Below are 16,136 nucleotides of genomic sequence, written 5' to 3' on the forward strand. Positions count from 1 at the left end.
TTGGATTGGATTTGGATTGGATTTGGATTGGATTTGGATTGGATTTGGATTGGATTTGGATTGGATTTGGATTGGATTTGGATTGGATACCGAATCTAAATCGAATCGAAATTAAATCGAAATCGAAATCCAATCAAACTTGAATCGAATCGAAATCGAATCGAATCGAAATCGAATCGAAATCGAATCGAAATCGAATCGAAATCGAATCGAAATCGAATCGAAATCGAATCGAAATCGAATCGAAATCGAATCGAAATCGAATCGAAATCGAATCGAAATCGAATCGAAATTGAATCGAAGTCGAATTGAAATTTGTCGATCAGGTTTCAGAACTTCGTCCAGCTATTAAACTATAGAACGACTCAAAAGCTCTAAGTTCAGGGAGTCCGGAGATTCATACCGTCATATAAAAAGTCCATAAGTACCTCCGAGGTGTACCACCTTCTCCCTTCCAACTACCCCACTTATCAAGTCTATGACATTGAACAACGACAGGCTGCAGTCCAAAACATCCAGGCATTCGTCAACCACAGGAGATCTCGACACTGAACAATCGTTTAGCACAGATCACTACAGAGAACGGAGAACATCCGGATGCAACAATAATCAAAACTGTCCAAAAACCTTGGTCACGATCACTTTGGCCGTCGGTTGGCCCTTGCCGCTCTTCGGCTTGTAGATGATCACTTTGGTGATGGGCGGTCCCTCGTGCTTCGGGTCGATCACCTCCTGGAAGGAGATCCCCGACACGGGGATGTCCTTCAGCGTAAGCTCCCCGTTGGGGCCGCTTCCCTTCAGGGTCGAAGGTGCCGGAGGTTTGACGACCGGAGCCGGTGCTGCAGGAACGGCAGGCGTTGCGCTGCTGCTACTGCTTCCGGTTCCGGTTGTGTCTCCGGAGTCTTCGCCCGACGAGGAAGACGACGTCCGGAGTTCCGGCGAGTGCGATCGCTTGGAATGGTTCGGATCATGCGGCGCGGCGTTCGATAGCTTACGATTAGAGCCGGAAGTTCCGTTGGGCGTTGGTAGAGCTGCCGTCGCAGCTGGTGCTTCGCCGACCTTGACCGACTTCTTGGCAGCCGTATCGCTGCTGGACGTCTTTGCCGTTGACGATCCATTGAGCTGGTGCTGCGATGATCAGGGACAGAGAACAGAGAGAAAGAGAGAAGGGACACTCGTTAAGGCTTGGGCGGTCCTTGCTGTTGACACGAGATGAGTTTCACACGTAGAGAGTTGGTGATGGGAAACGCGATGAGAAAGGGGGGTGTTTGAGGGGAGGGTTGGGACTCTGCAGTACCACATTCGCTGCTGGAAGCTTCACGGCCGCCGTTGCGGACATTTCGACGGACGCTTCACTTGATCTTGGTCACTTCTTCCTTTGCTCGCTTGGCGATCGACACTGAGACTGCTCTTGACCCCAAATCACAACACACAGTTGGTCAACTACGCCGCGTTCAACCGGCCAAGGGAACGACGGACGTGTGGACGGAAACGGAAACTTTGACGGTTCGGTACTACAAGCGGCACCGCTCGCTCACTCACAGCGAGATTTTTTTTGGTATACGTGGTTTTAGGAGGAATAGAGGTCGGTTTCAACGGGCGTAACACTCACACTGACAAAACCGTCATCGATCGCGATCACTTCTTCGTCTTCTTCACTTCTTCTTCGTCTTCGGCTTGAATTTTCACTATAGTGTCATTTTCTTCAAACTTCAGCTTCGCACGCTACAAATCAAATTCGCTGAATCCTTCGGACGAAAGGGATACCTTGAACCGATCAGTTCAGGTTTCCTGCAGTTCGGCGACGATCGAAGCCAATCGACGGCGGCAATCACTACTTGTTGAACCTGCGGGCACGATCAGTCGATCACACAAGTAGTTGTTTTCATTCTGCTGCGAGATCAACATCCGACGACGGCTACGGGGCAACGCACACATCTCCGCGTAAAACTGTTCGCATTAACGGCCGTCGCGCGATCGAGTATGCGGGAGGAACGACGACGACGACGGTTGCTAAAAATATCATGTGACTTTCAACAACAGGGTGCCGAATCGAGATTTTCCGATTCTGCCCAAACACTGTGGTGTAGATCGAAACTGCCTATCATAGGTAGTGGTGATCAGGAGATTGGGAAAGATACGAAAAGACCTCTCTCACGAAAACTCCCGTTGACCAGTGCGGACCGATTTGCATGTGCGAGAAGATCAGGGTTCAAGTCCCGTTAGGGGTAAGTAAACTTTGTACTTTTTATTTATTCTTTAAATCATTTTATCTGTAGTAGAAATTCATTCGATTCATCGATAAAGATGAATCACATAACGGCAACGGAAGCGCCGTTCTACCGACATATCGTTGAGATTGATTTGATCGATAGAAGCAAGGCCAAAATCAAACTTCTTTATTGACTTTATAGTATTTTTTTGATTATCGATAAAGAAGAATTTGATTGCAAATTTAATTTGTACATACGAACTACTTTATCGACCCAATGCATACATGCAAATAAAGTGTCGATAATTTAATTCAATTGTACCCATTTTGTGTACAGTAGCTTGTTATTGAAAGTAGATTATCTTTATGAAATTAAAGTTTTAAATAAAGTCGATATAGAAGAATTTCGTTCATCCGATTTCAATCGGATTTATTTTCAACTGAATTTCTGTCATATTCCCCATAATACATCCCTGCGATCATAAATCGTGAAAATCTTTTCACGACCGATCTTTTGTGTGTGTGAATACAATCGGCGTCGTTTTCGTAGATTTCCCGATCTCACTGCTCTCCCGCGACGAGAACGGAACCACCCGATGAAGAGAAAATGGGAAACTCTGGCGTGGGAAAATGTGCCACTCCCGTTCGGACCATCGTTTCGGCATCGACGACTATGACGACGACGATGTTTGGATGGCGTTTGATGGACCGTCAAGGCTTTTCCTCTTCGTTCCTTTTTGTTTGGATCGGTGATCGAGTTCGAAGCAGAAGCACTAAACGCACCCCTGTGGGAACTAAATTTTGTCGATATTTTTCTAGTTCATCCCGAGCGGTCGCCGCAACACTTTCGTGGGGGTGTTGCTACACAATCGAGGGTAAATAATGACAACCGCAACAACAACAACAATAACAGCCGATCAACAACACGAGCAGAAACACTTTGGTAATTTCGGTAAAAATAACTTGGCCGGAGCGATGCTTTCGCCGTTCGCCACCAAACGGCTATAGGTACCGATGAGTCGATGAATGTGTGTTTTTCAACGATAATAAGTCTTATTTTGAATCGGTGCCGACAGTCATTGGATGGACGCACAGTGGTCGCGGATGCGATCGATTTGGGTGCGATGCGCAATACCAAAGGTGGGGATGTCCTGAAGATATCGATTATTTCGATATTCAAACAAAAATAATCGATTATAAACTTTTTAAACATTTTGACGTACGTTACATAATGAATTCCTGAGTTCAGTATCATTTAGGCTTATCTGATGTGATCCATTTCTCTTCGTCGATTTCCTTTTTTAATAAGTACACAAATTTCAACCGATTTTAATAACATTTTACGATGCAGCATGACGAATGACGATAAGAGTTTTCTGTTGAATCGCCCTGCCAAGAAAGAGAAAATCGATCATTGCTGTTACGTCCTTATATTACTGAACGCGATAATTATATGCCAAGTAAGGTAAATGGATCGATAATGCCTGTTGATAGCAACCAATTTTCGAGTATTTTTATGTACGTCGTATGATCGTAGATGTTATAATCAATACGAGTAGGGATATTCAGAACTTTCGATTAAAATTTGATGAGTTTGATAACAAATTACTCTGCTCTGATCGATTATATTTTTCACTAACAAAGACTACTAGATCAGACAATCGCTAACAAAAACCTGAGAGAGAGGAGACAGCTCACTGATAACTGGCTTGTTTTCTTGGCTTCTTTGATTTCTTCTGCTTATGTTTGGGTTGTGCACAATGATTCGGAGAGCACAAACTGGGTCAAAACAATTTCCACATCCCATTTGTTATCAAAAAGATCATAAAATTGAAAAAAAAAAATCAATACCAATTTGATTCCAATCGACTATATTTAAATTTTAAACGATTTTATATGCTAGAGCACAGGAAAACAACCTGAATTTTCAACCACATCCAGTTTAAGTTTGGCCAAATGTTGACGGTTTTCTACGCTCTGCCCTTCGAATGTGCGGTTTTCCAGTGACAGTTGATGACAGGTTCCCTTGACTTTTGGGAGCTCGCAAACTAAGCCAGCTGTCTCCTCTCTCTCAGACAAAAACTAATAGATCAGATGAAAAATGGAAAGTTTTGCAATGTGTGGACGCAGTCCAAAATTAACCATATCTCCTATGGGAACAAATTTCCATAAAAAGGATGACTATTTGGCGCCCTTCGGAATAGGATTCAAACAAGTTTTCGTATATTACAATCAATATTATGATTCAGAATACTGGTCTAAATTGTCTAGTGTTACGCCCTTAAGCCTGATTCTCTGCTGCCAAGTAATTTCTCGGCCTATCTTGATGCACGAGAAATTTCGGCAAGGATTCGCTCAAGAATGCGCTTTTTTCTGTCTAAGACAAGACTTGACAGGTCATAGTACAAAAATGAAACCAATTGTCTGTCAAAAAAGACCACTTCTCATTGGTCGTTTTGGCAAAGGCCTACATTCACATCGTTGAGTTAGATTGCAACAGGGCACTTTGTTGCTAGCCCGGCCGTGTTGCTAATTTATAAATTACAATTTTTATCAAAAGTTTGGAATTTTTGATGAAATATTTTTGTTTCAAATCTATTTATATTCGATATTAAGTTTACACATGTGCTCTTATAGCATAGCATAGACTGACTGTACATGTCAATGGTTGCTACTCCGTGATTGATCGGAACTGGTAAGAATTGCACTACGATCCAAATGAATAAGGGATGGGAGTTTCCGCTTACTCTCGAAGTGCAATTTTAGCAGATCTAATATAATTGATCAATAACGGCGCCGGCCAAGTCCTTACAGTCAGTTGGGATGGGGAAGGAATGTTAGGGTGTAATGATTGTTGCTTCTAGAGACCGAGAATACCTCTGCATCTCCACAATCACCACGGGAAGGGTGTTTATTAGTGAGGGAGGAAAAGATCTGGGAGTCACCTCTGGTCGGTGATGCGATCCATGGACAAGGGGGAAATATACGACTTGTATTTAAAGCTAGTTTTGTATTTTTGTCTCGAGAAGTTTTTGGAAAAAATACGTCAACATCCTTAATGTCGAACAACTCAAAAGACGTTTTTATTAATGAAGAAAACTGAAAATTGCATGTATATATTTTAACTTAAATGAAACAGGAATAATGCTGACACTTGTAGTGACGAACCATACATAGTTTGTTTGAAAATTACATATGAGTATTACTGTGCATTTTGTCTCGATATGGTAGAAGTTTTAGAAAATACGTCAACATTCACAATGTCAAACAATTCAAGAGATAATTTTTAATAATGTCAAAGAGAGAAAAATATATGTATATTGAAGTTGTATAAGAAAAAAGCATAATGCCGACACTTATAGTGACGAACCATACAAAGTTTGTTTTAATATCACATAAAAGTTACGCTTTCAAGAAAAAATGTGTTATCATAAGCATGAAACGAACTTACAAGTTGGTAATCCATTCTCGACTGAACACAAAACTAACACTGACAGCAAAACTTCTTGGCGTCCCGAAAACAAACCGTCTTGCTTGGGCTTCACAAAGCACTACCCAGCAAGGCGCTCCAAAACAGGGGAAAAAAATTCTCCGGCAACGAAAATACGCGCGAATCCGTCAGCAAAATCAATCGGATCAATCAAATCAATGTGTAAAATGTGTCCAAAAATATTGCCGATTTTAAATATAAGCATGATTTTTCGAAAGGCTAGCATCCCCTACTGCACTAAATGAATGAAGCGTGCAAGAAACAATCAAATTATGAGCCGTGATATTTGAAATTGTTTACAAGATTTGCTTAAAAAGGATACTGGTAGCACTGGCTTTTGTATCGTCAAGGCTATCGACTGAAAAACAGCGGAGCAGGCTTAGTTGAGCTGTCACGTCCTGTCCTAGATCGCAGTATGCAGTTGAAAAGAAATGTCAGTTCAAATGGGAGTCGCTGAAGAAAATTTCTGCAATGAATCGACGAGAAATTTCTTTAGCGATTCCTTTTCAGTAGCAAACCAGGCTTTAAGAATCATATCAGATTTCAATAAATTATTAATGTTATATGATTTTACCGCTACCATCTCAATTTGATACATACATTTTTATCTCTAGAGCGAATAAAAGGAACATTAGCAACTGCCAGTGGTTTTCAAAATAGCTTCTAACAATTTTTTCCGTTTGATTGAGCAGATGAGATCATTATTTTCGTCAGAATTTGTCAGAACTTCTCGCGTGACTTCCCTTCTACAAGAACCTTTTCACATATTTTCCTATTTTTCAGAAATTTCGTTTAACATCTTACAAAAGTTCCACGATGACTGCCCATCAACGATTTCATGGAACTTTTTCATCAGTACTGCGATTCCTTGTTTTAGTCTATTCTGTGATAGACCCATGATCGTGTTTTCGAAAGATAAGAAACTTCAGATATTACGGTCAGCTTTCAAAACTCTTGTTTGACGTTTAGCTGAAATTCAATAGATATATGGTACTTATGGTCAATAGGGTGATAAAGCCCTGTACCAATTTTAGTACTAAACGCTTAAGTTTAGGCCAGAAACACACGTTTACTCAGTTTTAGAAAGTTGCACAAAATACATGTGGGGTTTTAAGATTTTGTCACAACCCTCGATTTAAACTCAACGTTTAGGTGTATTTTGTTTCCCGTGTCCTTTCCGAAATGTCAGATAAGAAAAATCAGAGTATTTCAAAGTAAACCTTCGGTGGCATTTTTGTTTACTAAGTGAACGTGAAACATAATCAAAAGTGTTAAAATTCAGAATTGGATCCTTTTTCAAAATAAAGTTTAAATATGATATTGATGTTTATTAGACCATTTCACAAAAATGAAAATGTCTGGGATTCAACCAGTCCCCCCCCCCCCCTAGTCCTAATTGCAATACTAAAACAAATTACCAGACAATTTTTTATCCAATTTAGAAAAGATTAGGAGGTGCCTCAAGTCAAATTTGTGTTTTTTGACTATTTATATATATATATATATATATATATATATATATATATATATATATATATATATATATATATATATATATATATATATATATAAAAAAATAGCGAGAATGTGGAAAAACGAAAATCAAAATAAGTACCATTAAACGAACGTATTATTAGTGTTTGAGGGCCCAGATAGCCGTAGCGGTAAACGCGCAGCTATTCAGCAAGACCAAGCTGAGGGTCGTGGGTTCGAATCCCACCGGTCGAGGATCTTTTCGGGTTGGAAATTTTCTCGACTTCCCAGGGCATAGAGTATCTTCGTACCTGCCACACGATATACGCATGCAAAAATGGTCATTGGCATAGTGAGCTCTCAGTTAATAACTGTGGAAGTGCTCATAAGAACACTAAGCTGAGAAGCAGGCTCTGTCCCAGTGGGGGCGTAACGCCAGAAAAGAAGATTATTAGTGTTTACAACTTTTGAGAACACTGTATGTCGACCTAATAAAATTGATTTCTGCTCGTTAAAGTACCTGTAAAACATACATTTCTCTACAATGCCCATAAATGCATGTCAGTCCCATGTTTGCTGGATTTCCTATTCACATGGGACGAATATACGTTTATGGGCAGTACAGTTTTTGTTCTACGAGACCTCATGCCTAATAACAAAAATTCATCTGTAGTATCGTTCCTATGCCTTTCCTGAACATTATTGTAGTACATCATTTTCGTATCCGAATTACAGAGAAATTGTAAAAAATCGTCTAAAATACGACATTCCTCATTTCACGGCATTTAGAGCTGCTATTACATATGTGATTTAGCCCTAATGTCAAGTTTGTCGACTTTCGTTCTCGAGGATCGGAGATCACTTATGGTTCTTTTTTAAAACGAAGCCAATTTTTTTTATATGCAACATAGAGAAAGGACTAAAGACTATTTGAGCATTTCTCTTCAATCACTTAGGAGTGGGAGGTTTTTGTGAGTCCTATTAATTAAGACTCAGCCACAAGATGCTGATGTGAACAATGAATTTTTTGGCCTCAAGTAATTTGGTACATGACAAAAAACAACACTCAAATCATACTCCTGTAATCAAACTCCGATACTCATTCGGATTCGAAAATGATGTACTACAATAATGTTCAGAAAAGGCAAAGGAATGATACTACGGTTGAATGTTTATGATTAGGCATGAGGTTAAGAATCTCGTAGAACAAAAACTGAAGAGAAATGTATGTTTTACAAGTACTTTAATGAGCAGAAATCAATTTCATTAGATCAAAACCGTCTCCAATCGGCATACAGTGTTCTCAAAACTTGTAAACACTAATAATACGTTCAACTAGTGGTATTTATTTTGATTTTCGTTTTTCCAAACTATTGTTAGAATTTTTGAATGTAAAAAATAATCAAAAAACTCATATTCGACTTGAGGCACCTCCTAATCTTCTCCAAATTGGGTAAAAATTTGTCTGGTAATTTGTTTTAGTATTGCAATTGGGACTAGGAGGTGACCTAAGAACACCCGTAATGACGGTTAAACCAACAAATCAGTTCTAAAGCATGGCTATCTCTTGGAAACTGTTTACACTTCTGTGTTGACCGTAGAACCAATATCTTGACCAATTTATGGCTCGGGAACCACTGCCAGAAATATTGATCAAGTACAGAACCCGAACTTGACTTTAACCCACCGTATGTTCCCCATAATGTCCACATATACCTACTTCACTCTCATTTTGTTCGACCCTAGCCTCTCCTCTTTTACGTTTTGCGGCGATCAATTACAAAATTTTGGCATCCCCTCAAAATTCGCCCGTTCGACGCAAAGACACTTTCATGATCAACACAACCGTCAGGGGTCAATAACGCACATCTCACTGTCTCTTCAGATTAATTCGGTCGGTTTGTTTTTAGATCCAATACCTAGGTACGTTGTTCGAGCGCAATCGGAAGTGTCGCAGGATCATGGCACCCATGAGTCACGATCATCTCGCCTGCCCGTGATTATTGAATGATCTGTTGTACGATTGTGCGTAGTACTGTAGCACTATATTACTACTAGGGTAGGTGTACCTGTTATGGCTATGGTGGTTTCATATTTCGTCATATGTAACCACGACGAAGAGAAAAAAAACGGACGGAAATACGTAACTTTCGAAATCTTACATATGGCCAAATAGAAATACACTGTGGCCATAATTGGTATGGTATACTTTACCTAATACTATATTACTACAAGGGCTTCTACAAATGGGCAGCAATCTGCTGGTGCATCATCGATCAAGCAAGCGATCCATAGTTCGATCAAAACATAAAAAAGTGAGAAGCGATGTTTTTTGGTAATCAATTTGATACCCATATGCGTAAGAATAGGGGGCCCATCTGTAGGCCCTTAGCAAAAATCTACTAAAAATAAATCTTGAAATTCGACAAAACATTTATTACACTTCCACTTGGAGTTCTTTCAGGATGTCAACAATTTGTTCTGTTCTATTTTTCCATAATTTTGTCCCGTATTTTTTTTAGAAATTTTCCCGAATCTCATTCCATTGAGCATGCAAAATTATATTTGTGTATTAGGCATAGTTTGAGTGAAATCGCCCGATTTAAATTATTTATATAACTAAATAAATTAAATCAAATTTTTGAACATGCGTCTAGATGCAATACTTTTCTGAATCATCCTTCTTCCTTCTTAGTAACGAAATTACAGTCGACTCTCCATAACTCGATATTCAAGGGACCATCGACTTATAGAGTTATCGAGTTATAGTACACACCGACACAAAACATCACAAAATCGATGGAACAAATTCCTGTATTTTCAATGCATATATGATCACTTCTGTGAGAAAGCAATACAATATTTTGATAGTATTTTATAAACTATTTTTTGAAACCTTTTTTCGAAATGCTCGAAAAATCACGTTATTCTTACAAAAAAAAAATATTTTCATATTTTTCAACTTTTATCAGAACTTCAACCTCCAAATAATAATTAGAACAAGTTTCCCCAAATAATAAGCATTTTAGATTTCAAGTTATGGAGAGAAATTTACTTCTCATGAAACAATGACTAGTGGAGATATCGAGTTATAGAAATATCGACTTATGGAGAGTACGATGTATGGAAATTTGAAGGCACCGAAAATTCCATCGAGTTATAGAGTATATCAAGTTATAGAATATCGAGTTGTGGAGAGTCGACTGTATCACAAACTCCGTTGATTCCTAGTCTTTAGCTCCTAAAAAGTGGTTTTTGTAGCATATGAAGCATATATATCAGCATACAAGCTGGTAAACTTACGTTCAAGTTGACTGAAATCGATAAATAATGCGTGTTCAACAGATTATGACATTTCTAAAAACGGTAATAGATTTAATGGCCTTAAATCAAGTTGAAAGCGGTATTTTGGTGCAATGAGACGCAATTTCAATGCATTTTTTTTGTCTGTAGTACTTTGCAAAAATCAGCTAAAAATGTATCATGAAGTTCGATGAAACATTTTTTATTTTTCCACTTGGAGTTCATTAAGGATATCAACAATTTCTTCTGTTCTATTTTTCTATAATTTTGTCCCGTTCTTTTTTTCAGAAACGTTCTCGAATGTCATTAACGACTGTTAGCTGTTACGGCAGTTTTTTTTATTTGAATCTCGAAAAACATTTCTTTTCGCATGTTTTCCTGGCAAATCTGTTTTTTATGCACTGGGAAAAGTCTTCAACTTCAACAGTATACTAAGAAATTTCTCAGAGAATTCCACCAGATTCTCTGGTAAATTCTATTACGAATTCTATCAAACCATTACCTAGGAATAACACCATGTATTTCGCAGTCTTCTACCGAAAAAAAAATCTTTGTATTCCTTCAAATATTTTCCACACATCCCACAAGAAATTCCTTCACGAACTAAACGTCCACCAGAAAGTTTATCAAAGGTTTCAAGAAAATCTACTAGGAATTCCAAAACTTTACCAAAAAATTTTTTACGAAAAGTCTTGTAAAAATCTTCTTGTTTTTTTTCAGAAAAAAAGGTTCCATAGATTACAATTAAAAGCCCGACTCTAATTATGTCAAAAACATTACAATAGATTCAAGTTAATCTCGATAACTTAAATAAATTTCTTCAGTAGATATGTCTAAAATGTCCCTTTGGATTCCGCTGAAAATGTGAATGTGTTCTGCCAGACACAACTTCAGCATTTTTTTTTTCAAGGACTGCGATAAAATCCCACCAAAAAGGTTTGTAAGAATGTAGCATGCTTGAACTCCCAAAAATATTTTTGAGCACAGTTTTTAAGTAGAATCAGTAGAATTTATCTGTAAGCAATATTTAAATAGAAATTTATCTAGAAAATTAGCTGGAAATCCTTATTACAGTCAACTTTCCGTTACTAGATATTTCGTAACTCCATATCGATTTAGTGAACCACAGTAAAAGTTGGTTTTCATGGCTACCTTGATGATTCCTTGGATCACATTTGCACTTATGTTGTGTTCTGTAACTCGATACTACCATAACTCAATGGTCTGTTCAATATCGAGTTATGGAGAGTTGACTGTATATTTACCTTTCATGAATTATTAACAATGGAAAAGAAAAATATGGAAAAATGTTTATCAATATCATTGAAAAAGCAAAATTCGGTTGAGCTGTTTTTCCCCGAATGTCGTTTCCACGAATGCCAGTTCCCTGTGTGTCCTGCTTCTCCGAATAGCCCACTTCCCCGAAAATTTTTTGGCACACATAATTGTCTTAACTTTATATATTTCAGGGTGGTGCACCCCGGTTTATTTGATTGATGGTTATTTCTAGTTTTACCGTCCTCAGCATTTTTGACAATATATGTATAGTCCTGTATATGTATGGTCAAATACTTCCTTATAATGATTGCTTATCGTTCTTTCTAGTTCCCCATCCTGCTACTAAAGACTATTATAACACAATTCAACCACTTTTCGGAAAAATTGGGTTGTTCGGGAAAATTACATTCAAGGAAAATGGTTTTTTGGGAAACCGACATTCGGGGTAAAGTAGAATAATCACAAAACTCCTAAAGGAATTCACAAATAAAACTTTGAAGACTTCAGGAAGAAACTTGTGAAAATGGTGAAAATATTATTTTTCCAACATCTTTTGCTAGAATCATATTTAAGCTTTAAAAGTCTTTAAAAAAGTTAAATTAAAAAAAAAGTTTATTTTTTTTTGTTTAACTCTCTGAGATAAAATTCTGGTGCAATTCATCGGCGAAATTCTGGCAGAACTTTTTGGTAAACCCACAAATAATCCATAAAAAATTCTGGCAAATAACTTGGCAGAATTCTAGAAGTAAGTGGTAACGTTTTTCTTACATTAATTCTAGATATTATTATTGAAGAAAGGTTAGGTATAACTTCTAAAGGAGACACTTATTATGGAAACTCTAGTCTAGCATAATGCATGACGGAATATTTTATGCTATCTCATAAAAATAAAATAGGATTGCTTTTTAAATTTGTGTTAGATTTCAAGGAATTTTTATATTGGTTCTTTCATTTGGAAGTCTTAATGGTGAGCCTTTTCTAGATATGTGTTTAAAAATTGAAACAAGCAATTGTTCAAAGATTTCATATCAAAATCTGGAAGAATTTTGTCATATTTTCTTTTATGATTTTTCTCACAATAAACAATTGGCGAAATCTCAACAATCATCAAAATACAGAAACGAAAGAAGTTCATGAAAGCTCTCCCTAAAAATTTCTTAGAATAATTCAGAAGCATTTCGCCAAAAATGTTACCAAAAATCGTCACGAATCTTCGGAAGAAAATAAAAGTAAATTCATTGATATTAACTCCACCAATAATTTTGTAATTTTTTTCGCAAAATACTCCAAAAAATTCTCTACATTCCGTTTGTGATTGCAAATATCTTCAAACAATGTTTGCACATCTGGTATCCCCTTTGATCATAAATCCTGTGAGAATTTCTGGAGGAAATCACAAAAATAGTGTATAATTTATCAAGATTCCTTTGAAGGCGACTCCCAACATATCCATGTAGGAATATCCAGAAATTCAAGCAGAAATCCCTTGAAGCATTTCAGAAAAAGTCCCTAGAGTAGTACCTGAAAAAAAATTGTTGGATTGACGTCTGAATTTGAAGAGAGGTAAAATTGATGATGGATTCCCTGGATACATTGATGGAGGACCGCATGACTTTATTGTAATATTTGATTTCTGAGAAAATGCCCGGCTTTGAAAGTAATTTAACACAATTCTCTTAAAAAGTCTTGACATGATAAAAAAAAAAATGTCATGGAATATGGTCAAATTTATAGAAGAATTTTAGAATGAAATTCCAGGAAAAACAAACTCCGTAGGAATGAGTGGAAGAACAGCTAGCAGAAATTACAATATTTTTTTAAGTTTCGTGAAAAAAGAAATGGAGAAATCTCTAAGAGAATTCGTAGGGAATACGTTCAAGATAGTTTGAAGTAGTTTTGGAGAAATACATTGGAGTAATTTTCAAAGCTATTCATTGTAGACTCTGTAGAAACAATTATTATGCATTTTACACAGTGTATTCTGTGCTTTTTCACCTTTGGCGACATTCAATAGATACCGCTCGGTCTTTTTCGCTGTTGATCTTTTTGTGCTGAGACTGCAACAAAAAGCTTAATCCCGCCTAGTGTAAGTAGTGGCTACGGTTAGGATAGCTCAGATTAATCTTGAGCATAAAAGAACAGCAACGACCAATCTTTGCAGACTCGTGCAAAATGGTACAGCCCAAGTGGCGCTAGTTCAAGAACCCTACTTTCGTAGAGGGAACTTCTATCTAGGTAACCTTGTGGACCCAGTTTTTGCTACTTTCAGCAAACTTGAAATGACAAACTCGCACTCCATGCCCCGCGCTTGTCTGCTCGTTAACAACGTAATGGTTGCTACACTCATTCCTGAGATAACTACCAGAGCTGTATGTGCTGTCACAATCGATGTTTCTGTTGGTGACCTCAACGGGAAATACGTCTATTGTTCGGTATAGGGTGCAGAGCTACTAGGGCACTCCCATGATTTACTTTGGGGGGTTTTTCTCGGCCGAATTGTCTGAAACTTAGCAATGAGATGCAGATGAGATGTAGCCAAATATGAGCTTGCTCAATAGCTTTCAAAAAACCTCACTGCAGAAATGAATCAAAAGTGCAAAGAATGGGATCCGGCTCCCTATTTACTACATGATGAACCATCCTCAACGGATGATTTCAAAGGCTTTCCGCTGATTGTGGATAGTGATGCCAATGCTCATCACATCATCTGGGGTAGCTCAGATATCAATTCAAGAGGCTCCAGTCTGATGGAATACTTAAGTAGTACAGATCTTGGATTACTTAATATAGACAATCGACCTACTTTCATGGTATCTACTAAAGAAGAAGTGAAAGCTCAAAAAGTATCAGTCACGAGTTGACGAATTGGCATGTTTCAGATGAGGAATCATTATCTGATCATCGCTACATCTTCTTTGAACATCTTCAAATGTAACTGCACAGACTTTGCGTTTTAGGAATCCCCTGTCAACAAACCGGGAACTCTACATTGAATTCGTTTGCGACCAAATTCCATGGGTACTCTCCGTCCATTAAAAATCAAAGTGATTTGGATAATGACGTTGATACTACAACATCCTACTTTATCGAAGCTTCTGTAAAAGCATGTTCTCTGCGGTCTGCGAAGACTACAAAAAGGGGCCCCATGGTGGAATAAAGATCTGACTAGACTCAGGAAACAATGTAGAAGGGGTCTCAGCAGATGCCGTTCAACTGGAACAGAATCGTTCAAGTCGGCTCGCTAGGCTTACAAGAAGGTTCTTCGATCTGTTGAACGACCCGGATGCAAAAACCTTTCTACAAATGTTTCCAGTTTCCAGTCGCCAATCTAGCCTATCGTTCAACCCGAATAGAACATTTGTTGTTCTTTTTTTATAGCAAGATGGAACTCTTCTTTAAGAGGCTAAATCATTTTTACTCACTCTATAGCCTCTGCACCAATTTTTATTTGAAAATATTTGCTCTTAAGTGTGAAGTACAATCAGCACTGCAACAGCACGTAATGGGTAATGTAATTTACATCTGTCCAGAGAGTCAGGCTACTATCAAAGCTCCTGCTTCGGCAAACTCATGGTCAAGGCTAGTTATTTCATGTCGAACTGAATTCAGTCATCTATGTAAACTTAGTATAGATACCTAGAAATCCTTCCATCGCTGAAGATGAATTGGCTGATTAATTGCTCGTAATGGAGCATAACATGACTTCATTGGTAAAGCTAGGTAAAGCTTTAGATCAATTCTTGAGCAGCAACTCAGCATAAAAAAACACATGAATAGTTTGGAGTCTTGTCGTAAAACAAAATTGTACATCACAGAGCCATTTCCAAGGGTGGCAATGTATTAAACGAAACTGTGAAGCAGAATTGTAGTCGTTTGTTCCTTCCAACGGAAATCGTCTCTCTTTCGATAAGGTGTCTCTTCTGATACTTGAAACCATAGATGCATAATCGATCAAGCGAGCGATCAGCTGGCCCAGGTTCGATCGATACGTACTTCCTTTTCCGAAAGGTTATGTAAAGGTGAGAAGCGAAATATCTCACCATGGCAATCGATTTGGCAGACACCGCCAAAAGCCGTCCCAATGCTGTAAGCTACTTAATCAAATCTTCGATTACTAACGATCGAAGCTGCTGCTGGCTGCTGGCTGTTGTTGTTGTCGTCGTCGTTGAAAAATTGGTTCCTGCTGCAGCAGCTGGTCCAGCTGTGCGATTTCGACCGAAATCGGACCAAAAATTCACGGTTGATGAACAAAACAATCTATTTTTAAACGCCACGACGCTGTGGCGACGGAGAGGAAGCAAGACTTGCCTCTCGTCTCGCAGCGCCACACCGACCAGCTAGCTAGCAAGCAAAAGATCGTGCGTTGTCTAGCACCTCTTC

General features: G+C 38.2%; 1 protein-coding gene across 15 annotated transcripts in view; it reads right to left on the reverse strand.

Annotated features, from left to right (window-relative positions):
• The window catches only part of LOC5570105 (serine/threonine-protein kinase Doa), a 369,353-nt gene that overhangs the window by 81,184 nt on the left and 272,033 nt on the right, over window positions 1-16,136 (reverse strand). For 2 of the 15 annotated variants that reach the window (XM_021837601.1, XM_021837579.1), the window contains exons 2-3: window positions 1,613-1,748; window positions 996-1,128 (exon numbers count right to left, since the gene is read on the reverse strand). The exons of 7 other annotated variants lie outside the window; for them this stretch is intronic. In XM_021837601.1, coding sequence (XP_021693293.1) covers window positions 996-1,128; window positions 1,613-1,629 — 150 coding nt within the window. In that variant the 5' untranslated portion in view covers window positions 1,630-1,748. 6 more of the 15 variants (XM_021837590.1, XM_021837612.1, XM_021837607.1 and 3 more) reach the window with 6 other exon arrangements.

Source organism: Aedes aegypti, chromosome 1 (genome assembly GCF_002204515.2).
Source record: "Aedes aegypti strain LVP_AGWG chromosome 1, AaegL5.0 Primary Assembly, whole genome shotgun sequence".
Classification (NCBI taxonomy): domain Eukaryota; kingdom Metazoa; phylum Arthropoda; class Insecta; order Diptera; family Culicidae; genus Aedes; species Aedes aegypti.